General features: G+C 38.4%; 1 protein-coding gene across 1 annotated transcript in view; it reads left to right on the forward strand.

Moving 5' to 3' along the window:
- The window catches only part of creb5b (cAMP responsive element binding protein 5b), a 318,546-nt gene that overhangs the window by 97,918 nt on the left and 193,639 nt on the right, over positions 1-26,989 (forward strand). The window contains exon 8 of the mRNA XM_078420628.1: positions 747-919. Within this exon, the coding sequence (XP_078276754.1) occupies positions 747-919 (173 nt within the window). The remainder of the gene's footprint in view (positions 1-746; positions 920-26,989) is intronic.

A 26,989-nucleotide genomic window follows, 5' to 3' on the forward strand; every position in this document is an offset into this window, starting at 1 on the left:
CCAGTTTCCTTCCTCATCCCTAAGATGGCTTGGTTTTAGCTTAATTGGTCTCTGTAAATTGCTCCAAGTGTGTGGGAAGTGGATACCAAAGTGAGGTAACATAGAACTAATATGAGCGGGTGATCGATGGTCAATGTGGATTCGGTGGGCCAAAAGCTCTGTTTCCATGCTGTATCTTTCAATGAATCAATCAGCCAGTCAATCAATTCTTCTCAGTCTTTCACTTCCAGTGTTCAACGAGATCTAATGTAAGCTCAAGGAACAATATCTCATCTTCCATCTGGGCATGTTACATCCCTCAGGACTTAATATTGAATTTAACAATTTCAGATAGCCACCATTTTGATTGTTTCTTTCCACTGATGTGACTCAACGTTTCTGTTTTAATTCATTTTTGATTTCCACATTTCTCTCTAACTGCTGGTTTATTGTGTAATTGCTATCTCGATAACTTTGGTCTGCACTCTAACAGAGACATTACTTCTTCTCACCATTCCTTCCTATCTTTCCAATTTATAATTTAAAATATGTTTGTCTTCTCACTTTTATAGTTCAGATGAAGAGTCATTTGACTGAGACTTTGACTTTTTGTTTCTCTCCCCCAAATGCTGTTCAACATGTTACACGCTAAGTGGGTTTGTAAACACTTTGCATTTTTTGCAATGTTACATAGATAATAGAAGGCTGACCTTTTCTTTACATCATTTGTTTTTGCATTGTTATCAACATATTTGTTTTTTTTCCAGAACATATCAGTGCATGGGTCAGTGCAAGGGGCAATGTCAGGTCAAGCAGTTCATCAGATACCTCCCACTCGGATGCCAAACCATGACACCGGAATTGTAAATCAGCAATCTATGCCTTCGCCAACTTCCAATTCAGTCATCACGCAAGCACCTTCTACCAACAGGCAAATAGGGTAAGTGCTGTAACTGCTAACAACCCTGCCAGTCAAAGTTTTGCTGTTGAAAAGAAGTGCGATGTTGTATAACTTTCAAGCATAATCACAGTTAAAGGAAGATTTGGGAATGGAAATGTGAATTCAATATAACAATGTCCTTAGAGCTGAATATTTAATGGATAGCATTTGGATATTATTATTTCTTGTAATCATTCAGCTGAGAAGATATTGTGATAATTGGTTGCAGTATATTAAACTTATGCTTGTACCATGTAAATAACATGGAAGGTTTGTTTTGGGACCGGATTTGGTAGATAGGGATGGGGTAATAGGGCATCTCCTATGGTTGTACAGGATGGTGTTGTGGGAAGGAGAATGGCCAAAGGTGAAGAAAAAGGTGAGGAAATGTTTCCTTCGAAGTACTGAAAGAGAAGGAGTGGGCAAGATGCATCTCTTGGTGGCAGCACATTTGGAGGTGCTAGATATTGCAGAGTATGTGAAGATTATGTGCTGTAAAGTGAGAGAAAAGGGAACCCTAACCTGACTTTGGTAGTGGGAAAGGGGAGGGTGTGAAAGCATTGTGATAATTTCAGACAATTACTCTGCATTTATACCTCCTCCAGAGAGATCCTTTTCTAACTTTTATTTGATCCATCTTTGCTCACCCTGGATTATTATTCCTTTTATCATCTCTCCTGCCTTCAGCTTCAATACTGACTTCCCTTTTGCTCTCTTCCCCAATCCACATTTTCCAAATTCACCTTCCTTTTTCTTTCAAACTTATTTGATTTTTAACCATTCCCTGTTCTAATGAAAAGTCATCAACCTTGAAACATTGACTCTGTTTCTTCTATTGTTCCCCACCATTCACTTTGAAATGAATTGATATTTGGATCCTGTGTCATGGGGGGCAGCTTCTGAAATCTGTGTGTAACTTGCTGATTTCTATGTTTCACAGCATGTGCATATAAGTTTGACACTTACGTCACTTACGTCATTTTGATAATTGAAAGCTGGCAGAAGTGTTCGCGTTTACTTGGCACACTCAACACAATTTTGCTTTGGAAGATTTGAGGCTGACTCAGATTCAGATTTATTTCACTTTAATTAATAGAGACCGTTAAAAAATATTGTTCCTTCATTTTGGACAAAGATTATTTTAATTTGCTTTTCTCCTCCATTATCTTTTCTACACATTGCTTTAAAAAAAAATCTGCAGGACTGTATAAACAGAATGAAGTTTCAACTGTCACTTTTGATTGAGGTCTATAAATTTATTGTCTCTCTGTAGTTTGGTGAGTGCAAAACATATGTTACAAATGTTGTTTAATAATGACTTCAACAAAGTGGTTTCTGCCAACTCTAGACGCCGACCCAAGCAAAATATATTTCAAATACGATGCTTGTACACTTGGAACATTTAAACCACCATGAATAAGACAGAAAAATATTTAGCTGCTGGTTAGAATTTCTGCAAAACAATTGATAGTAAGTCTGAGGTAGCAGGCTGACTTGAAGTTACTCATATATACTGGTTATTCTGCAGAGGGAAAGAAATGCAAAGCTCCTTCTGTCACTAACATACTGAGGTTGTAAATTTATTACTAAATAATTGAAGATGACGGTTGTGGCTTTGTGGTTCTAACATGCCTTCACAAAAGGCATCAAGGAAAGCTAACAATTTGTTGCAAAGTACCAGTCAGAATGCACATGTACCTTCTGTTTAATTTAATACAAAACAATGTTAGCATATCAGTAAACAGCTTTTTAACATTTTTGATGGATAATGATCAACATACATATACACTTAATATAATATAAAATTATTTTCAAGGGCAACTGGGGATGGGCAATTAAATACTCGCTCAGCCCTCATCCCTTGAATTAATATATAAAAAAGGAGCAAATATATTAAAGGAGCAAATCCTTTAGAAAACAATGTCACGTCAAATGGAATGGATCATTGGCACATAGCTCAGATATCTTTTAATCTGTAATGCATCTAAAATTAATGGAAACATTCGATGATATGGAACAATTCATCAAGTGAAGTAACGAATAACCTTTTAACATTTTTCTTAAAAATTGAAAAACTGCATGTTTTAACGTATTCCTAGATTATTATATTTTAAAAGGTAATTATTTAAGTTAGTAATTACTGTCAGTAATATCATTGTGCAATTATTTAAAAAGCTTTCTTTAAATTCTTCTAACCAGTTCCTGTTGACATTTAAAAATAGACTTACCAGTGAAAGATTCAGGCAAAACGGGCGAGTGTTGTTCCTTTGTTTTAGAAGGGCAACAGGGCCAAACCAGAAAATTATTGACTAGCAAGTTTTACCCCAGTGTTAGGTAAATTATTGGAGATTGTTTATTAGGATTTTCTTTAATTTGGGAAAGCATGGACTTCTTAGAGATAGTCAGTATGGCTTTAAGTGGGAGAGGTCCTGTTTCACAAATTTGATTGAGATTTTTGAATAGGTGAGGAAGATGATTGTTGAAGATCGGCTAGTAAATATATTGTCTAGATTAACTTTAGTGAGGCATTTGACCAGGCCCCTCGCTGTAGGCTGACCCATAAGAATAAGTCACATGGGATCTACAGGGAGCTGGTAAATTGGATCTGAAATTGGTTTGATCATAGAAAAGAGAAGGCAATATAACGGGATGCTTTTCTGATTAGAGGTCCATGTGTTCTACATGAATCAATGCTGCGACCTTTGTCATCTGTAATCTGTCTGAATAATTTGGATGGAAGTGTACGTGGTTTGATTTGGAAGATTACAGAAAATTGGTGGAATTGTAAGGAAGGTAATTGTAGATGATGGTGAGAGCACATCTAGGTTTCAGTGTGCTTATTCATATCCCTTATTAAACGAAAGGTTAATTATATGGAAGCTTTACAGAGAATGCTCAGTCAGATTATCCTATCTATGGTGGGATTGCCTTGTGAGGAAGGGTTGTATGAGTCAGGTCTATAGTCATTGGAGTTTAGAAGAGTGAAAGGTGATGTTAATGAAACACAATAATCTGGACATTGAAGTTTTGCTTTGTGGGCGTGTCGAGGACCATCGTGCATTGCTTCAGAATTAGCCGTTGCCCCATTTAAGACTACGATGAGAGAATTGTTCTTCCTCTAAAGGATTTTGAGTCTTTGGAATTCTTTGTCTGAGGAAGCTGTGGAAAGTGAATCCTTGTGTATATTTAAAGCTGAGATTTTTTTAAAATCAGTAAGGAAATTAAGGTTTTTAGGCATAGGGTTTGAAAGTCAATGAGAAGAATTTATTGAATGAACTTATTGAATGGTGGAGCAGGCTCGAGGTCCTACTCGTGGTCTTATTTCTTACAAAATGATTTATCACTTCTGATTCAGCTGCCTTTCTCTTTTGCCCTGTGAGGAGATTTTATCATAATTTTTGGTGTCCTGCGTGAAGTGTTCAATCTAGCTCTTACAATTTTATCAGAGCTCAATTGCAATCTTACCTGAACCTTTTTGATAAAATAGGTGGACTGGAAGAGGCTCACAAGAGTCAAATAGTTTTATTTATTCTGTCTCCTGGTAGACAGGAGGAATAGAATGGGCTTTTCTCTAGAACCAATAAGAAAACATTAGACTCTACTACCTTGGGAATCCCTCTCCCTCTAAATTCATGGCAACATCTTCTACACCAACTTCTTCACCAACTTCTACAGATGCACCATAGAAAGCATTTTATCAGGATGTATCACAACTTGGTTTAGGAACAGCTCCATCCAAGACCGCTAGAAATTCCAGCAAATTGTGGAAGCAGCCCAGACCATCGCACAAACCAACCTCCATTCTATTCACTCCATTTAGACTTCACACTACCGCAGCAAGGTCAGCAGCATAATCAAGGGTGAGTCGTACTCTGGGCAGCCCCTCTTCTCCCCTCTCGCTTCAGGCAAAAGGTATAGAAGTGTGAAAACGCACACCACCAGATTCAGGGAAAGTTTCTTCCCAGCTGTTATCAGGCAACTGAATCATCCTACCACAACCAGAGTGCAGTGCTGAATTACTATCTACCTCTTTGGTGACCCTTGGACTATCCTTGATCGGACTGCAGTCTTTACCTTGCACTAAACATTATTCCTTTATCATGTCTCTATACACTGCAAAATGGCTTGATTGTAATCATGTATTGTCTTTCTGCTGACTGAATAGCATGCAACAAAAGTTTTTCACTCTACCTCGGTACACGTGACAATAAACTAAACTAAACTAAACATCTTCATTCCTGGCCCTTGTTAATACTTGCCTGTTGATCTTACAAGGAGAGTGCAGCAAACATGCATTACTGGTTGGGTCATTCATTAAAAATCACCCTTGAGTGAATTACATGAAATATGTCTGCATGAAAAGTCATTGTACAGGTGCTCGTATTCTTACCATTGCAGTAACTGCAATTATCATTACACAGACTATGTTAAGTGTACTGTATAGAAACAAAGCACTTTTGTGAATAAAACTTGGTAAGTGGCTAGCTAGCTCCCAAAACACAGGTCTATTTTATTTTGTTTAATATTTATTGTTTTGTATTAACATTGACTTAATTTAGAAGTCTGCCAAAGCTGAAAATACATTATTTTATAAAAATCTAATATCTGTTGAAAGTTTTTTTGTTCTGGAACAATGTACTTAGTTAGATTTGACTCAAGAGTAACTTTCCAGATAAAATGGTTCATTGTTTGTGCAATAAATAGCCTGCTGTAAGTAAAACAAAAAGAAAGACTTCAATTTGTTTGGTGTTTCTCATGATGCAGGATCTCAAAAGTACATTACTAGCAAAGAAGTCCTTCTGCTGTGTAGTTACAAACATGGGAGCCATTTAGAGTCATCATGTCCTAGAGTGATACAGTGTGGAAACAGGCTCTTCAGCTCAACTTGCCCACACCGGCCAACATGTTCCAGCTACACTAGTCCCACCTGCCCACGTTCGGTTCATATACCTCCAAACTTGTCCCATCCATGTACCTTTCTAATTGCTTCTTAAATGTTGGGATAGTCCCTGCCTCAACTACTTCCTCTGGCAGCTTGTTTCATACACCCTCCACCCTTTGTGTGAAAAAGTTACCCCTCAGATTCCTATTAAATCTTTTCCCCGTCACCTTAAACCTATGTCCTCTGGTCCTTGATTGACCTACTATGGGCAAGGGGCTCTGTGCATCTACCCAATCGATTCCTCTCAAGATTTTATCCACCTCAATAAGATCACCACACATCCTCCTGTGCTCCAAGGAATAGAGTCCCAGCCTAATCAACCTCTCCCTATAGCTCAGATCATTTAGCCCTGGCAACATTCTTGTCAATCTTCTCTGTACCCTTTCCAGCTTGACAACATCTTTCCTATAACACATGCCAGGAACAGAACATTTTGGCCTGTTGTGGCCTCACCAACGTCTTACACAAATGCAACATGACCTCCCAACTTTTCTCATCAATACTCTGACTGATCAAGGCCAATGTGCCAAACGCCTTTTTGATCACCCCTATCTACCTGCGACTCCACCTTCAAGGAACCATACACCTGCACTCCTAGATCCCTCTTGTCTACAACACTCCCCAGAGCCCTACCATTTACTGTGTAGGTCCTGCCCATGTTAGACTTCCCAAAATGCAACACCTCACATTTCTCTGTATTAAGTTCCATTAATCATTCCTCAGCCCACTTGGCCAATCAATCAAGATCCTGCTGCAATTTGTCATAACCATCTTCACTATCTGCAAAACCACCCACTTTTGATTCATCTGCAAACTTGCAAATCTTGCTCTGTATGTTCTCATCCAAATCATTGATGTAGATGACAAACAGTAACGGGCCCAGCACCGAACCCTGAGGCACACCACTAGTCGCAGGCCTCCAGTTTGAGAAGCAACCTTCCACCTTCACCCTCTGCGTCCTTCCATGAAGCCAATTTTCTACCCATTCAGCTATCTCTCCTTGGATCTCACGTGATCTAACCTTCCAGAGCAGCCTACCATGCGGAGCCTTGTCGAATGCTTTACTGAATTTGTATTCAGTAAGGTTCCACAGGCAGAAATGTAATCTGTGCCCTCATGGTGTCACTATCTTCTTCCTTCTGCTAGCAGGGAATAATATTTCACTGGATGTCCTTAAAGCTCCCAGCACCACATACATTGAAAAGCCAACAGAGGAAGGAGAAACATTATATCCTCTATAATGATTCCGTTAAACCTTTTTTTTCCTCTCAGACACCCAGAAACCATTAAGTGTCATAATAACAATATCCTTTTATTTTAAATAGTGGATTTGTAATTGAAGAGTGAGATTGTTAGAGGTTTTTAGGTTCTAAGGGAATCAGGGGATACACGGTGTGTGTAAAAGAAGTGACGCCTTGGTGGAGGATTAGCCTATGTTCACATTGAGTGTCAGAGCAGGCACATAGGGTTGAATGATTACTCCTCCTCTTCAAAAAAGGACACAATGTGCTGGAGTAACTCAACGGGTCAGGCAGCATCTATGGAGAATATGGATAGGTGACATTTCGAGTCAGGACCCTTCTACGTCTGCAGTTCCTTATTTTTACTCCTCTTCCTTGTATTACCAGGCCTGGTGCTGAAATTTGGAGATAATTGTGACTGCCGTTGCTGAGTTGCTGAGGTGAAGCATTTATTTCAGGTTTCTCTAATAGCTTAATCCAGTCTCTATCATTTCCCACAATTGTTGGAATTGTACATTGTAAAACACATGGACAAAGAGTGTATCCTCAAGTCCTCTGCAGAATCAGACATTTTATTGGGCACTCCAGTCAGCCAACTGGTTTCTTTGTTCATAACAGTTAGTTTTGCTGATATTTTTGGAACAATATGTACCTCTTGAAGAAATTGACAGGCTGGTTAGCTCATGACCCCCTTTGACATGCCTCCTTTTGAGGAATACCAGATAAAGTGAGGTATGCTTTGATTAGACAACGGTTCTGAAGACCCTTTGTGCATAATGGTCAGAAAATAAATCTATTTTACTGCCCATTGGGGGTTTGCTATCACAGTGGTTGTGACCACCAAACACTCTACTGGAGGAACGCAGGAAGCAACTCTACCGCTGTGGGCTAAAGCCTAAAGTCATCCTGTATCCATCCTTGGTCCACCAATCACCTACTGGCACAGCTTGCTCCGCCTCCTCTCATAATACTGGCTATCTTCCCTCTCTGCTCTCAATCCTGACACAGGGTCTTGACCGAAAAGGTTAACATTTCCTTTCCCTCCACAGTTGCTGCTCGACTTACTAAGTTAACCCGACAGATTGTATTTTCTTGAGGAAAAGATTCTCGAGGCTGGGTTTGCGTTCAGACATGTTGTGTTTAGGCATTTTTCTGATTTTTCATTCTTTCCAAACATGTTACCTTATGAATCCTGCTAATAGCAGCAATAACAAAGCAGTTTTGGGCAAAGTAAAAGTTAAATAAATGGCTACACCTGTCATTGTTGCTCATACAACTCCAGCTCCCCATTGACAACAAATGAAGAGGTCCAAGGCACATTCCATAGTTGAAGGCCTTTCACAAGTGGCACATTTGCTGCCTTACAGTGCCCGAGACCCAGGTTCAATCCTCACTATGGGTGCTGTATATATGGAGTTTGTACGTTCACCCCGTGACCTGCGTGGGTTTTCTCTGGGTGGTACAGTTTCGTCCCACATGCCAAAGACGTGCAGGTTTGTAGGTTAATTGGCTTCAGTAAAATTGTCCCTAGTGGGTAGGATAGCATGAGTATAAGGGGTGAACGCTGGTCTGTGGGGACTTGGTGGCCCAAAGGCCCTGTTACTGCGCTGTATCTCTAAAGTCTAAAGTCTAAAAATTTAAATCTGCTTGTTAGCAGTGGCATGGTGAGATTCCATTCTTAGGGGTTCCAATTATGACCCTATGGGAGGTACAATGCTTGATGATGCTTGCGGAGTGTGATCTAAGGCAAGGGTGGGGATTTCAGGGGTGGGGAAGCACATCTGTGCCCCCTGGTCCATGACCAGTGCTGTAATGCCACATTCCTTCAAGCTGAAACCTCCTTTCAGTTGTTGATCATTTCCAAAGGCGTGAAGCAGCCAATAAAGATCAAACCCAAAATTTGGTTAAATGTGAAACTGTCCAACTTTATTGAAACATGGAAAATCCTCGGTGAGGATTAGTGGCTTATCTTCACCATTCACAGCCCCACTTAACCTAGTAATCAACTGTTTAGCAAATGTTTGGGGTCAGATTTGAGATTTTTAACATTTTAACATTTCACCGGAACTCAACAAAGTCATTCCTAGATGTAAAATATATTTGTACATCTCATACTGAAGATTCGTCCGGCAAACTGGTTGAATAGATGTCGTGTTACTTAACCTGCTGACCAACATATACTGTAGAAGGCTTTAAAATCGCAGGTCACTGATTAGAAATATATTATTTTCATAATTAAAATTGAAAATGGTGGAAATTGTAGGGCAGGTGGTTAGGTAGCCTCTTCAAAAAGAGAAACTTATATTCTGTGCACGGTAACACTTCAGTAATATTTAGTTTTATGTTTGCCTCAGGCACCGGCAGATATCCTCTGTCTTTGTCCCCACTTTGATTATTACCTAGGACAACATCATTTCCAGTCAGCGTGTGCTTGTAAAAGAACAAGTCAGTGATCTGTGTCAGTTACATGGCAGATTGAAGATGACAGAGTAGAAGGGATTCATCTACAACCGCATACTTTCAATTACACTTTGAATGACATTTTGTGGAGTCTTTAGATTCTGCAGCACAGCATTTCCAGAAAACCCAGTCCAATACATTTAAAATACAAGTTGGGTAAAATATCTCTGCTGCTGCCTTTCCACTCATGCACACTGCGCAGACTTTCAGTTGCTTGTTGTTGGAGGACTTGCTTTTTATCAAGCAACTTGTAATCATTTTATGAAAGTGCCCCTGAGTAAATTAAAAGTCCACAAGGCAAAAACAAACACATATACCTAGTTCTGATTTTTCTGTGCATTAATCACAATAATATTCATGTGGCATTTTCTGGTACAGGATCATTTAATTATGCCTCACCCTAATATAACTTTGAATTCAATGGAAAATCAACAAATGACTTTGTTCACATGAATACATTTGTGTTAGTGAAAGGTTTGTAATAACATGTGTCTCCTTTTCTAATCAGTGCTGTGTTATCTTAACCTTTTTGGAGCAGATTTGGTCTTTCTGCCTGAACTCAAAAGTATTCGCAGAATAATGATAATGATAACAGTGACAACAACAATAATAATGTTAAAAAAAACAAAGCAGAGTTTTAACATGAATATGATATTCTTTGTTCAGACTGTTGCAATCATATAATCAAAGTTCAGCAAACAAAAGACTTCCCACTCACCACTTAGAAAAACAGTAGTGCATGAATTTCTTTAATAAATTACTACATTGCAGAGAAAAAGACAAGAATAATAATTAAAAATGCACAGATGTATAATTTATATGTTAAATTGGAACTGAACATACCAGGTCTGAAATGTCATGGGACTTCCATTGTCTCCTGCTGTAAATTTGGCAAGAGAATGGTGGAAACCCTGGAGAAACAGAACAAACAGCTGACTGTAGCATTTCTCTGGTATTCTGCCAATATTAGAGCAAGCAACTAGTGATAGTCCCCATGTAATTTCTGGGCAAGTATCTAATTTAAGAATGTGTAAATATTGTTTTTTTTCGTGTGTGCGGTTCCAGGTTTTTGTCTGTTCCTATTGTGATAGCAGATGGCCTGTGTGGGAAATTCAAAACTTTAACCAAAAAAAATGACGATAACAATAACCACATTTAAAACTTTAAAACATCATTTTGCACATTTAATCGCAAAACATAATTGTGGTACATATGAAGTAATGATGTGAAGTTGCCTTTACTACTCATAATAACTACCAAATGAACATGAACCATTGTCAGTGTTACAGCTTAACATTACAGAGGTAAAGTTGTTTGAATTTATTCACACTTCCAAAACAAGATAACAAAATCCTGAGGTTGTCAAAACTCATGCACATCATTTTTCTAAATTATTATTTTTTTCTTTAAATATCCATTCTCCAGAGACCCGGGTTCAATCCCGACCAGGGGTGTTCGCTGTATGGAGTTTGTACTTTCTTCCAGTGACCGTGTGAGTTTTATTCAAGATCTACGCTTTCCACTCACACTCCAAAGACATACAGGTTTTAGGTTCATTGGCTTGGTATAATTGTAAATTGTCCCTAGTGTGTGTAGGATGGTGTTAATGTCTGGGGATCGGGTGGCAGTGTGAACTGTGAAGAGGATGCTATGAGGATGCAGAGTGACTTGGGCAGGTTGGATGAGTAGGCAGATGCATGGCAGATGCAGTGTATTGTGGATAATTGTGAGGTTATGCACTTTGGAGGCAAGAACGGGAAGGTAGATTTTTATCTGAACGGTGTCAGGTTAGGAAAAGGGGAAGTACAACGAGACTTGGGTGTCCTTGTACATCAGTCACTGAAAGTAAGCATACAGGTACAGCAGGCAGTTAAGAAAGCTAATGGTATGTTGGCCTGCATAATGAGAGGAGTTGAGTATTGGAACAAAGAGGTCCTTCTGCAGTTGTACAGGACCCTGATGAGACCACACCTGTAGTATTATGTGCAGTTTTGGTCTCCCAATTTGAGGAAGGACATTCTTGCTATTGAGGGAGTGCAGCGTAGGTTCATGAGGTTAATTCCCAGGATTAAGGGAATGGCGGGACTGTCATATGTTGAAAGAATGGAGCGACAGGGCTTGTATTCACTGGAATTTAGAAGGATGAGAGGCGATCTTATAGAAACATATAAAATTATTAAGGGATTGGACATGCTCGATGCAGGAAACATGTTCCCAGTGTTGGGGGAGTCCAGAACCAGGGGCCACAGTTTAAGAATAAGGGGTAGGCCATTTAGAAATGAGATGAGGAAAAACTTTTTCACACAGGGAGTTCTGAATTTGTGGAATTCTCTGCCTCAGAAGGCAGTGGAAGCCGATTTAATGCATTCAAACGAGAGTTAGATAGAGCTCTTAGGGCTAGCGGAATCATGGGGTATGGGGAGAAGGCAGGAACTGGGTACTGATTGTGAATGATCAGCCATGATTACATTGAATGGCGGTTCTGGCTCGAAGGGCCAAATGGCCTACTCTTGCACCTATTGTTTATGGTCGGTGCGGACTCGGTCGGCCGAAGAACCTGTTTCTATGCTGTATCTCTAAACTAAAATAAAAACTAAAAAGCATTCCATATATGCACCACCTCTGTGTGAGGAAGTTGCCCCTCAGGTTTCCTTTAAAACTTTCCTCTCTCACCTTAAACCCTTGCCCTCTAATTCTGGACTCCTTTACCCAGGGAAAAAGACTGATGATTCATCTTATCTGTGCTTCTCGTGATTTTGTATAGTTCTGTAAAGTCACACTTTAGCCACCTATGCTCCAGGGAAACACTTAGCCTATCCGGCTTGTCCTTTTAATTCAAGTCTTTCAGTCCTGGTAACATCTTGCTGAATCTTCTCTGCACCTCTTCCAGTTTAATGATATCCTTCCTATTGTTGGGTGACCAGAACTGCACGCAGTACACCATGTTTAGTCTCACTAACAATTTGCACAGTTATAACATGATGTCCTGACTCTTGTATTCAGCCCCCTGACCAATGAAGGCAAGTGTGCCAAATACCTTCTTCACCACCCTGGCCACTTTCAGAGAACTATGTACTTGTACCCCAATGTCTCAGTACTACAACACTCTTCAGGGCCCTCCCATTTACTGGGAAAGCCCTGTCAAGTTTGGCTTTCCAAAATGCCTCATGTCAAACTTGTCCGAGACAGATTCACCTGGCGTTCCTTATCTCTCTTCCCTAGTTGATCCAGAAACCTTTGAAAACATAGATAGCTTTTCAAACTGTCCACTATCTTGCCAATTTTGGTGTACTTTTCTAACCACGTTAAATATATTGTCATTAAGATCATGAATATAGACCAGAAACAACCCTGCACAGATACCTGTGGCACACCACTGGTTACAGACCAGTACCAACTGACTCCTTCTACCAATCTAATTTTGAAGCTACAAAGTGGTAGAGTAATTTAGTGGGTCAGGCAGCATCTCTGAAGAACATGGATCGGTGATATTTTAGGTCAGGACCCTTCCTCAGACTGATTGTGGTGTGGGAGAAGAAAGCTAGAAGAGAGGAGGAGGAGCAGATCAATGCCTAAAAAATGCTAGATGGATACGTGGGTGGGGGGGGGGGGGGGTTGATAGGTAGGTGGTTGGACAAAGGCCAGAAAAAACTAAAGCTATGATCTCAGGATTGATGGTATGATATCAGGATGTGAATTGTTAGGCCAGAGAAATGAGTGGGTGTGAGTACAAGTGGGGAGCAGAGAAGAGGTGGGAGTTTTTTTGGCAAATTATCTAAAATTGGAGAATTCAACATTCATATTGTTGGGTTGTAAGCTACCCAAGCAGAATACCTAAGGTACTCGACCCAAAACATCAACTATCCTTTGCCTTTACAAACACTACTGAGTTCCACAGTAGTTTGTTTTTTTTGCTCCAGATTCCAGCCTCATCAAAGAACTCCACTTTTTGACTGAAACACTGTAAAAACCTTTCCTAAGAATGTAACTGTTATTTGTATAATTGTGAACTGGTCTCATTTGCATCTCAATATCTAGTTTGATCCCTAAGAGATTTGATCAGTTTACGAATAGTTAAAAGTCTGAACAGTTTGATGTTATAGTTATCAGTTAGTCATTGTGCAGTTACATGAAACAATTTTCAATTTGGATCCTCTTCTAAGTTCTTACTATTTGTTCTTCACTAAACCAACACAGTACATGGCAATGGCTCGCTTTTTTATTTGGTGTATATGCCTGTAGCTTTTGACAACACGTAATATTGTGATGACGGGGAACGTCAAGATCTCTAATGAGCAGTTCTTTACAAGAAAAGACGTAAGTGAGCACTTAACCTCAATCTTTCAAATGGTGCTCATGTCTGTCAGTTGCAGAGATTTTTTTTCCTGATTTCATTGCATTTCTGATTTGTTTGCATTTGTTTTAGTGCATAAGATCCTTCTATAATTAATTTTAAAACCTCTTTCAAATATTTCATAGCACTATTATAAATAAGATTTTAAAGTCAGGACTTGTATAAGTCAATGAGAATGTGAGCCAAAACATAGATGAATGATCATGCTTAAGATCAGACATAAACCTTTTTACTAAATTGTTTCTTTAATGGGTGTACAATATGATGCTCAATTGTTGAAAGCTGCAAACGCTATCCCCTGGCTTGGTTATAATAGCTGTTTTGTAAATCTATCAAAAACTGAGCAACATTGGTTTATATTTTCTCAATGTGGTTGCACTAATATGTTTACATATAATAACACATATAATCTCACATACCTTCTTCATTCTTTTTTAAACCTTTTTTAAATAATGTTCATGATTAATCAATAAGTTCATGCAACTCACTGTGCTTTGATAATTACTCTTCGTAAAGTACCCATAAATATTTTCTCTTTCAAAACAAAATGTGGGACCTGGGAATTTTTGCCATTAATTATCAATCAACAAGGTAGGAGATTGTGACACTTAATGCTTCTATCAATAACATAATAAATGTGATGACAATAATGTAACCACAAATTACAATGTTTAATGTTTGTTTTATGTATCATAGACCAGTTTGGGTATGATAATGAAAAACTTGAATAACTCATATAGTTAGTCAAATGGTAAGCATTTTTGTGCATTTATCACCTTATCCTTTTGCATACAATTCAAAAGATACCATCTTCCTCATGTCAATTCCCATGATAGATTACTTGGGTTTAAATGATGTGCATCTCAGCATTTGCATCAATTTGTGGTTGGAATGGTTGATATTTAAACTTTTGTTGGTTCATATTTTTCCAACGCTTCTCGACATTATTCCTTTTCTTAATAAACAGTTAAGATGTCAATAATAATTCTCTTACACACTTGAGAGATGATATTAATTTCCTGTGCTTGGTTATTCTGCTTGTGAAAGAAGAGGGAAAGGAGAATCCTCTACAGGTGGGTAGAAATATTTGTGTAAGAATTATTGTGAGAAAGTAGGAGGATATAGAATGTTCCTTCAAATGTTCTCTCAAAGAAAGTATGGCTTTTGTTTATGAATCATCCTGGAATTCCATCCGAAGACTTAGCTGAGAGCCAGACACATTCTGGTGAAAGCAGAAAATGGTAGCATTTGTATTTGTTTTGGATTTTCAGTATGTGTAGCTTTTGTTGGCTGATAAATTAGTTGATGCCTTGTGGAATGAATTAGAATCAGAATTAGAATGTGAATTAGAATGGAGCTTGATGAATCAATTAATGACACTTGGTTCTTCTCAGTGACAATTTGTGACCTTGGTTTTAATAATAATACATTTTTAAGTACCCATCCTCCAATTATTACAGGTCCAGTGCAACACTGACCAGCTGATCATGGTGAATAGTGGATTATTCATTCCCGGTGAAACAAATGTTTGAAATCAAAATGTTGGAAAATGTTATTAGTATGAGTATAACCTATTTATTTTTTAATTTACTAAATAAATTATATTCTAAAATGTAGATAACATGAATTTATTTTTGCTTCTGGGAATACAGGACCAAGATGATCACCATTTTTGATAACTTTTGCACTTCTAATGTTTTTTTTTGTTTGGACCAAACTTAACAGTTTCTCAGCCTTCCAAATCTATTCTGATATACTTTCTATACTTCACCTTTCTAAATCAAACTCTACCTTCCCCAGTTAATCTCAAGAAGTTCAACACCTTCTAGGATAAAGAAGCCCACCTGATGGCACCCCGTCTGTTATTCTGTTCATTCAGTTGTCCCAACACAATTGCATCTACTACCTTACATCAATTCCTGATTAAAATCATGAGATTGCTCAAAATTCCCCACCTGGGGTAACACTTCAGAATACTTTATTGTTGGAGAGATGGTGAAGGGAACACCTGGCATTAAAAGAAGAACTGAATAAATGAAAGAAAAAGTTGAGTCGAGGCAATAAAAATGGTTCCTTAGTAATACGTTCAAACAGCATCTGATGGTGGAGCAGAGGCATGTGGGATAGATTTTCAAGTCAGAGGAATGAAGGGTGTGCCATGTCTGAATTTTGGGGCCAGAATTGTAGAAAGGCTGCAGTTTATGCAGAGTTAATTTCAAATGGAATTAATGTTATTGCCCATGTTAGAAAATGAGTGAAAAACAAAATGTGATGTAATTAGTCACCAACGAGACAGGAATAAGAGATCAGACATTGGGTTTATTTCTGAGGATTTCAGAAAAACCTATTTTGGACAGTGAATCATTCTACTCAGCTCAATTGTAAGGATCTAACAGCAGCTAAGGGCAGTATAATAGCATTGTGGCTGTGGATTGCACAATTCCATTCATCATTACCACAACAACATTCGTTTCTTAGGAATTAAATGCCCACTATGCTTGATTCAACTTAATGAACAATAGCTGTAATTTTCATACAATGGAATTAATGTAAAGTAACAGAAGCATTTATTTTTCTTTATTGGATCAGGCTGATGGAAGTAATTTCAATACTTTTGAATGCAAAGCTTTGCCTTTGGATACACATTTCAGAAACAGGTTCTGCAAAATAAGGCATGCCAGAAGCAAAAACATGAAAGCACAGTGGCACAGCTGATAGAGATGCAGCCCCACAGTGCCAGAGTTCTGGGTTTGATCCTAATGTCAGGTGCTGTCTGCGTGGAATTTGCACGTTCTCCCTGTGACTGAATGGATTTCTACTGGGTGCTCCAGTTTCCTCCCACATCCCAGAGACGTGTGACTTTGTAGGTTAACTGGCCTCTGTAAAACTGCCCCTAGTGTATAGGGAGTGGGTGAGAAAGTAGAATAACATATAACTAATGTTAAAAGGTCGAGTTGACTCGGTGGGCCCTCAGGCCTGTTTCCATGCAGTTTCTAACTGAACTAAATTTAAATCAAGGCAGATATGCAACATTTAAAAAATAAGTAACCAATTTTGTTCCATTTAATCAGTGAAAAAAAAACACTTTTTTTTCACATGACACAATATACACTTATTTACAGTGTCTATTGATAAATAGATGAGTCAGAAACTCATAAGAGCATTGATGTAGATTTTTAAATTATGTGGAACAAACTTTGTGATGGGCCTTCGAAAGAAATCTGATTGGATGATGAAAAGGGCTTGTGTATAAATATTGCCATGCAGTTCTAATTTTCACAACTATTTTTGGTCAGCTTGCCAGATATATGTTTGTGCAATGTGGCTGACATACGTTTGTGGACATCTTGCCTCATTCTTGTCAGGACCTTTAATTTAAAATGGATCACAAACACAAATGTTAGATTATAGTGGGTTTTTAAACTTGGTGTCTTAGTATAGAATTATAATCACTATGATTTTCTGCCTTGAGTTGTTTTCTGAACAAACATATGATCATTTTCTGAGTAAACTTTCAACAGATGTTAGTTAAAAAATTTATACTTACAACCTGTCTTGATCTGATATTGTGTGGTTGGGAACATTTATACGATGCAGAGGACCATATTTGCCTTGGCACAGGGAGGTACTGGTCTAGAAAAGTAATTATGCTTTACATTCCAGCATGGTAGAGACATAATTTATTTTCCCTAATAATGGACCAATTCTTACTACAAAATAGATAGCTGGAAGAAATGGAGGGGAAAGAAAAGGAACGCCTCGAAGGAGAGTTTGAGCAGCAATAACCACTATTGCCCCTAATTGCTAGAACCTTTTCAGCTTTGTTCTTGCACTATTGCAAATGGTTTACAGGGGCAATTCCAGTGATTAGTAGTGCAGTGGCATTTTGAATGCAGTCAAAAGGTTTTAGAACTCTGATATATATGTATGTCAGTTTCTCCACTAAAATAGCAGAATTAGCAACTCTGATTTTATTTTTAATATGACAATGATGTGGTAAATCTACCTCATCTAAATAGAGATTAGTTTATTTTTAACTTGTCTGAAACAGTTTTGTATTATTTATTTCAAATCTTGCCAATGTTTTATCTCACCAAAGCTGTGGTTAACTTCTCTGCATTTTATTACTGCAAGTAAACTGACAGATGGACCATTCATGCTAAAATAGACATCAAGCCAACTGATGCTTTATTATAATGATTCTCATGTCCAATTAGAACAGATTGGTGTAGAAACAAGGCACTGCAGATGCTGGTTTACAAAAAAAAGTGCTGCAGTAACTCAGCGGGTCAGGCAGCATCACTGGAGAACATTGATAGGTGACATTTCAGATGGGAGCCATTCTTCAACCAGATCACCAACTCTGGGTGTGTTGGGCAGTCAATATCATGTGTTAAAGCCTGCAACTCTTGAATTTAGAGCCGAAAAGCAAACTGTTGGAGGGACTCAGTCGGTGAGGCAACATCTGTGGAGGGAAATGGGCAGATGATATTTTCAATCAGGACCCCTCTTCAAGACTGGAGTAGCAGGGAGAAACCTGGTAGAAATAGGTGAGGGAAGGAGTGGGGCAAGATGTAGTAAAGTGACAAGAGGTTCCTGGTAAGGAGTGGTGGGTGGACAACTAGGTCAGTTGTGGGAGAGAAGAGTGAAGATAGTCACAAAGGTTAGATATGATAAGTGAAGAAGACAAAGGACTACAGATGGTGGAAAGGAAGGCGAGGAGAGCAATGTTGAAGCAGACGGAGGGACAGTGGGTAGATGGAAACACTGGAGGAAAATCGGAAACCAGGAGAGAAAAAAACAGTTGTAAATTCACCATGCCAAGAATCACTATCAATCAAGACATTCATATGCTTCGCTATATTTTAACATTTAACATAGTTGCAAACCTTACTGCTATATCTCTCGGCATGTACAGAATGAAGTTGTGTCATCAAAAACATTATGTGATCAGCAATGTTTGACAGCAGTGGGGGGTAGGTTATAGTTTTGGCTGCATCAGAAAAAAGTGTCTCACGGCTACAGGGATAGCCCCTACTCACTGAGGGGCATGTATGCTTGCTGCATCTTTTTCCCTATACAAGTGCTGATATCTTCATCAATGTCATGTTCAAGAAGTTTATTACTTCTTTCTCTATAGATGCTGCTGTGTAGCTCCATTATATTTTTTGTATTTCATCTTTCATTGTATGCTTGTTGTCCATGTGATGATTGGCTGTGTACCAGACATTGACCACATAGTCAGCAGGTACTCTGTTGTCTAGGATTCAGTCTTTGGTTTGTCATGGTAGCTTAGATGCAACTTTCACACCTGGCTCATGCAGGATGATGACCACTGGCAGGGTTTCCTTATGTTGATTTAGTGCTTCTGGCCATACAACGCCTAGGTATCTGAGGAGAATTATTTAAGGAAAAAAACAGGCAGAGTTGCCATTCTGTGTCTGTGAAGCAATATGTGAGCACGCTAACACGTCCTGCTTCAGAGGTGTGACAGTAATCCTCATCAAGCCATTACCTTTGGTCTCTAGCCTTTGTGAAGAGAGAATAAAAGTCATTTATTTTTAGATCTTGAGTTTTGATGACTTCTTTAAATAATGGAAAGAAAACTGTGAAAAGCTGCATTTTCCTTTTGCTCTAGTCGGAAAGCAATGAGATGCTTAAAGTACATAATCTTGCTTACTTTAATAGTAACTGACAGGTAGGTTGCATCGGGTGAAAAAATGAATGATGTTTTCCTTTCGTTTATTATTGTCACATACACGGAGGTACATCAAAAACCTTTTGTTTGCATGCTATCCAGTCAATGAAAAGACAATACATGAATACAATCAAGCCATTCCACAATGCACAGATAAAGGATAAAGATGACACTATTCAGTACAAAATATAACACTGAGTTCCGATGAAGTCCGATTAAAGATAGTTCAAAGGTCTCAAATGAGGTAGATGGGAGGTCAGGACCACATTCTTGCTGATGAGAAGACCATTAAGTAGCCTGATAACTGCTGGGAAGAAAATCTTTCTGAATCTGGAGGTATGTGATTTCAAACTTCTGTACCTGTTGCCTGATGGGAGAGGAGAGAAGAGGGAGTGACTGGGGTCAGAGTGGTCCTTGATTATGCTGGCGGCCTTGCTGGTGTAGATGGAGTCAATGGAAGGGAGGCTGGATTGTGTGATGGTCTGGGCTATGTCCATAACTCTGCAATTTCTCGCATCTTGGATGGAGCTGTTCCCAAACCAGGTTGTGATGTTTTCTATGGTGCACTTGTAGGAACTAGTGAGGGTTGTAGAAGACATGTCAAACTTCCTAAGCCTTCTAAGGGAGAGGAGGCGTTGGCGTGCTTTCTTGGTCATAGCTTCGATGTTACTGGTCCTGGACATATTGCTGCTGATATTTATTCCTAGGAACCTGAAGCTTTCGACCATCTTATGGAAGAGCAGACATCTTGCATGTAATTCCTCTGAACTTCAGGTAGGGAGATTGGTCTTTCAACTCCTGAGTGGATGTGCTCCCCCCCCCCCGAGAAATTTTCTTCCTTAAAGACGTAGAAAAAAGAATAGAAACAAGGGTGATGTACAAGGGTTATGTACAAGGGTTATGAACAAGGGTGATGTACAAGGGTGATGTACAAGGGTGATGTACAAGGATGATGTACAAGGGTTATGTACAAGGGTTATGTACTTCACTTTTGAAGTATGCTGATCGAGTACTTCATGCTCAATTTCCTGTCCAATCCCAATCTTCTTGATTCTATTAACATTCGAACATCTGTTCAGCTCAGCCTTGAATATACTCGAAGTTTAAGCATCAACAACCTCCTGAAAGACAGTGTCCTCCTGCTGGAGGAAACAGCATCTCAGCATTTAAATTGTTAATCACGATCAAAATCTTGCATGTCTTAAGCAAATCACCTCTCCTTCCTTCAAACTCCAGTCAGGATAGGCTAACCTTCCTCAAGCTCCCTTCAATGCTCAATCCCCTCGCTCCAGAAAGCAACTTAATAAATCAATATTATGCTGGCTGCAAAGCAAGTGTACCATTGCTTAGATATGGGGACTCTACATAAACCGATTAGTTCTTCTCTTCCTCTTCACTCTGTCAGCAGCTTGTCCTCCACTCATTCTCTCGGTCATGCATTATTGGATGATTCATACTTGCTGAATACTAATGCAATCATTTTAGACTTGAATTGCTCACTTATTGTCCAAAGGTTGGGGCGATAGTACCCAATTTCCCCCCTAAATTCTGCAAATGTACATCAGGATTAGAGTGTCAATAAACATGTCAAGCATTGCCACCTCGGTGAAAAAAAGTTGGCCTTATTAAGTGATAAAGATATTATGAGGTTAAAATACATGTGGAAAATAACTGTGGCACAGTAGAGGTAATAATTCCTTGGGGTGGAATGAGGTCCATTTTTCAAGGAATATATTACGTGTAGTTTGATAGATTTTTATATTGTGCCAAAGTTTTTGACAGCCCATTGCTTTAAGGCATTTCGGTTTTGAGGTCTTGCAGCAGCCACTGACAAAAGCCGTCTGATTTTTCCTTGTTGGTCTGGCTGTCCTTTGGTTAAATAGATTTGAAATAATTTAAATTGCCAGATCTCAGGGGCATTTAAATTGAGGATTTTTGACTGAAACAGATTGGCCGACAAACTGAATTAGAACAACACACAACATGTTTTTTTCCCCGAGAATAAAATCCCAGTAAAGAAATCAAAATGACAGCCTTACCCTGACGTGCATAAAAATGTATGAACACCAGAAATAAGAGCAGAAGAAGGGCATGTGACCTTTTCCCACCTGCTCTGTTATACTGAAGGACCATGGCTAAAGTGATTGTTTGCCTTAACTACACTTTACTACCAGATACCTCTTTGCTTTTTCTTCTTGTTATATTTTTCTTAGCTGGTTTTCCCTTTGTGAAGGCTTTGATTGCATGCCAATGCAGAGATCAACCCCTCCTGAACTTTGCACAATTGATCAACTGTTTGAGGATTATTAATTAATGTTGAAAGACTATCTAACTGTAAAAAGCATGAAAGACAAAACCTGGGTTTGGCCAATATCAACACACGTATACTTCAAGCAAAAGACAGGGGATGGCAAACAACAGAACTAACCTCGATCATTCTTCTCCTTAGTATTCCCTCCAGTGCTCCAGCTGAGAGCAGGAAATTATTCATAGGTGACAGAATTTGGATGCCTCATTGTATCCCACTTGGTGAGATACTCCTCAGTTTCCCTGCAGAGTAAATGAGGAGAGCTGAGCAAAATTCATGATGATGATTTCTGTCAGATCGCTTACTTTAAAAAATACAATTTTGAAAGAAAGTAGTTAATGCAATTATATGTTTATCTGTGAATAACCTAATACATTGCACATGGCTGTGTTGGTGGATTCACCCAAATCCATCATAATGATGATGTTTTAACTTAGACTGAGCTAAGAGGTTGAAATGCAAAACAAAATTTGGCAAAACAAAAATTATTTTGTATTGCATTACTTGAAATAATGAGGAAGACACTGTTACAAAATAGTGGGTTGTGTCAAGTCGAGAGTAAAAGTTCCTATGGATTAAAAGGAAGCAGTGAACTAATTTAATATAAAAGGTTGATGAAAACATATTGTTCAAATTAAAATAAATTGAGTCATCAGTTAAAACTGATAGAAACTTGGTGAGAATATCATAAAATATTATTTGTTCTGCAGCAAGGTTTATTTCTTTTTTTTACACTTTAGTCTTTATTGCTTTTATACATACACACATAAAACACACATATAACAACGAGACTTACAACAGTTTACAATTAATGATGCAGTATACAGAACTATTTTCTTATTAAAACATTTTCCAATAACTTACATTATTGTCAATAAAATTATACAGTGTTTATGTCTTTATTTCTATACCTAATCCATTTTTCCCATTTTCTGTTAAACTCGTCTTCTTTCACTCTTAATAGACAATAGACAATAGACAATAGACAATAGGTGCAGGAGTAGGCCATTCAGCCCTTCGAGCCAGCACCGCCATTCAATGCGATCATGGCTGATCACTCTCAATCAGTACCCCGTTCCTGCCTTCTCCCCATACCCCCTCACTCCGCTATCCTTAAAAGCTCTATCCAGCTCTCTCTTGAAAGCATCCAACGAACTGGCCTCCACTGCCTTCTGAGGCAGAGAATTCCATACCTTCACCACTCTCTGACTGAAAAAGTTCTTCCTCATCTCCGTTCTAAATGGCCTACCCCTTATTCTTAAACTGTGGCCCCTTGTTCTGGACACCCCCAACATTGGGAACATGTTTCCTGCCTCTAATGTGTCCAATCCCCTAATTATCTTATATGTTTCAATAAGATCCCCCCTCATCCTTCTATATTCCAGTGTATACAAGCCTAATTGCTCCAGCCTTTCAACATACGACAGTCCCGCCATTCCGGGAATTAACCTAGTGAACCTATGCTGCACGCCCTCAATAGCAAGAATATCTTTCCTCAAATTTGGAGACCAAAACTGCACACAGTACTCCAGGTGCGGTCTCACCAGTGCCCGGTACAACTGTAGAAGGACCTCTTTGCTCCTATACTCAACTCCTCTTGTTATGAAGGCCAACATTCCATTGGCTTTCTTCACTGCCTGCTGTACCTGCATGCTTCCTTTCAGTGACTGATGCACTAGGACACCCAGATCTCGTTGAACATCCCCTCTTCCTAACTTGACACCATTCAGATAATAATCTCCAGGATTAGTGGATGTCTGTAGTGTTACACACATATATCATTTTCTCCATCACAAATATTTCCTGTATTATGTCTAACCATTGTGTAAGTCTGGGTGTGTCCGTTACAAGCCAGTTTCTTGTAATGGCCTTTCTGCCAGCTGTAAGTAGGATTTTAACTAAGTAGTGATCTTCCTTCAGCACCACTGTAGTTATATTACCCAGGTATAAAATGGAACACTTCTTGGAGACTATATATCCTAATACCTCCTTTAATACTGAATTCACTCTGTCCCAAAATGGTTCAATTTTGGGGCATCACCAGAAGATATATGTGCATGATTTGCATCTGTATGGCCACATTGCCTCCAGCATATTTGTTGCCTCAGAATTTGCATCCTTTTTATATTAGGCGTAATAAAGAAACGAATCAAATTTTTCCAATTAAATTCTCTCCATTTTTGTGAATTAGTGGATGTCTGTAGTGTTACACACATATGATGCCATTCTTCTACTGAGATTATGATGTTCAATTCCTATTCCCACTTAAATTTTACATCAAATGTAGTTTTAGCTTGACATTCCATGAAACTATGATAAAGTTTAGAAATAATCCTTGATGTTTTTTGATGATACGCATTGACTATCACTTCTACCACTGGATTATTTTCTTCTGGTGCCTCCCTTTTTACTTTTTTGCTGTAATATTCTCTCAGTTGGAGGTATCTAAACAAGTCTTGGTTCTAAACAAGTGCAAATCTGTCCTTCAAATCTTGAAAACTTCTTAGGTCTCCATTTTCAGTAACAGTACAAAATGCAGTCATTCCTTTTTTCATCCATTCTTTAAATATTGAGTCATACAACCCTGGTTTAAATTCACTATCCAAAGCTATCCATCTTAACACTTTTTGTCCTTTATTCAATTTAAGTTGTCTGGTAAGAGTGAACCAGGTTTCTAAAGTAAATATCGTTATTGGATCGATTATTTTCCTGATATGTCCAGGAAGCGCTTTTTCTCCCAAGAGTGTTTGGATGTGGAAGTCAGGGATATATGTCTCAATCTCTTTCCATCTAGCTATGTAGCTATCCTCACACCAATTAATTAGTGGTCAAAGTTGGCTGCATAGAAATATATCCTAAAATTTGGAAGTGCCATTCCACCTGTGTCCTTTGGCAACTGGAGTGTAGTGTATCGAACTCTGGCCTTCTTTCCTCCCCAAATAAATCTAGATATTAATTTATCCCATTCTGTGAATTGTTTTAGTGGTACCTCTATTGGCAGAGATTGAAACAAGTACAATAGCCTTGGCAAAATATTCATTTTCACCATATTTATCTTACTACTAAAATCCATTGAGTAGGTGGACCATCTTTCTATATCCTTTCTTATGTTTTGGTTGATGTGATTATAATTGGCCCCATACAACATTGATATATTTTTCGTTATATATACCCCTAGGTATTTGATTGATTTTGAATCCCATTTAATATTATACTTTTGCTTCATTTCTTCTGGAGGCGCACAATTAAATAGGAGGATTTGAGTTTTTGAAATATTCAATTTATATCCTGCATAGAAATTAAATTTCTCTATGATCCCCATCATCCCTGGAAAGGAGGTATTTACATCCGTGAGATACATCATTACATCATTACGATTCTAGATTAAAAAGTAATAGGATAGATCTGTAATTAATTATGATCATTTACTTTCTTTTGTGAAGTTTGCATTCATAAATACCCCAAATGGTAAATACACTTCGAGATTAAAAACATCTTTAATTTAAAACAGAAATCTGTACATCTTTAATCTTAGTTGTTCAAGCTGTAAGCTGGAAAAATAACTCACATCTTCAAAACATGGCAATGAGACAAATAAGATTTAATATCCACAGGGTAAAAACAAATGTGTGGAGCAAAATGTTTGATTGCCAAAAAGAGCAAACTGTACCTAGTTGTTTTGAAGCTGATAGGGCAGATAAAATATGTTGAAAGCACCTTGTGCCTCGGAACTTAATTAACAATGTTCATATAAAATGCTCTGCACAATGTGTTTTGGCACAAACAGATTATGAGGCATTCATGCCATTAATTTTATAAAGCTGTCCTTTAGTTTTCAGCATGACTTTCAGCTCTGTGTTTTTGGTGGGAATGGGCCAGGAGTACTACTGTGATCCTGGAATCGACTGAGAAAAAGGCAAATGGCTTTTGCATCCAACACGGGGAATCAAGTTGAAGTTGCCAATCACGATCACTGCAAGCACTCAACTAAAAGACACGGTGTCACTGATTTTAGTGGAGACAGGACGAGCAGAAGTATTACCTTTGTTTTCTCAGAAATGTGCTCACCTGTTGCCGGTTACTCATTGCCCCGACCTCGCCTTCAGAAACTGTTTTGATTGGATATCAGGAAAAAGCAGCCGGAGTTTCATGTCAGGGCTCGTTAGGCACAGATCGTTTGCTCTAAGTATTGTACTAAGGTCTGAACAATGAAAATGTTTGGGCCTGTCTCCAATGTCACCGGGTGGGCCACCCACTGCGATTACTTCAGCTACTAACAATTCTCTAAGTTTTCCCCAACCAGAAAAGCACCACATTAAATTTTAAATATTACCAAGGAAAGAAATGTGGCTGCAGTAGAAAAATACTTCTTTTAAGTCTAAAAATCAACTTTAAATTTAGGTTGCTGCAGCTTTATTAGTCCGTTGGCATTGCAGTAATGAAAATGGAAAATACTGGAAATATTTAGCATATTGAACAGCATCTGTTGAGAGACCATTCATCATTATGTGCATTATAGTAAGTTCTGACTCCGTCAAAAAAAAGTTAAAATATTGTATGTTGCTTTACCAGTATGACTGAAGTAAAATTAGATTTTGCTGGTTTTGATAATGGTTTTGGTGAAGTAGTGGAAAAAGTTGTTCTTTTGGGGTTTGAGCCAATTGTGATAAAGGAGAAATTAAAAATAGATTTGGGGTAGCTGAGGTCTCAATTATTTGTTTTAAGACAGCTATAAATCTTTTCTGAAATAAAGACCATTGACATAAGTTATAAAAGTTTATATACATAATGGTTTCTAATTAATTTAAATCTGTTTGATTAGACGTATCAAAAACGTCTCTCTAAGTAGTTGGACAATCAATCATATGCAAGGCCCAACAATACATCTAACATTGTCAATCTGGAACTAATCTCCCTCATGGAGTGCAAGCTCAACGGGTTATCCTTTGCTTGTGGGCGGTCATCTGATTTAAAAAAAAAAAAATTAAAAGGTACATGAGAAGTAGGAGCAGGCCATTTGGCCCCTTGAGTCTACTCTGCCATTCAACGAGATGGTGGCCACGTATC

The sequence above is a fragment of the Rhinoraja longicauda genome, chromosome 2, assembly GCF_053455715.1.
Source record: "Rhinoraja longicauda isolate Sanriku21f chromosome 2, sRhiLon1.1, whole genome shotgun sequence".
NCBI classification, from domain to species: Eukaryota; Metazoa; Chordata; class Chondrichthyes; order Rajiformes; family Arhynchobatidae; genus Rhinoraja; species Rhinoraja longicauda.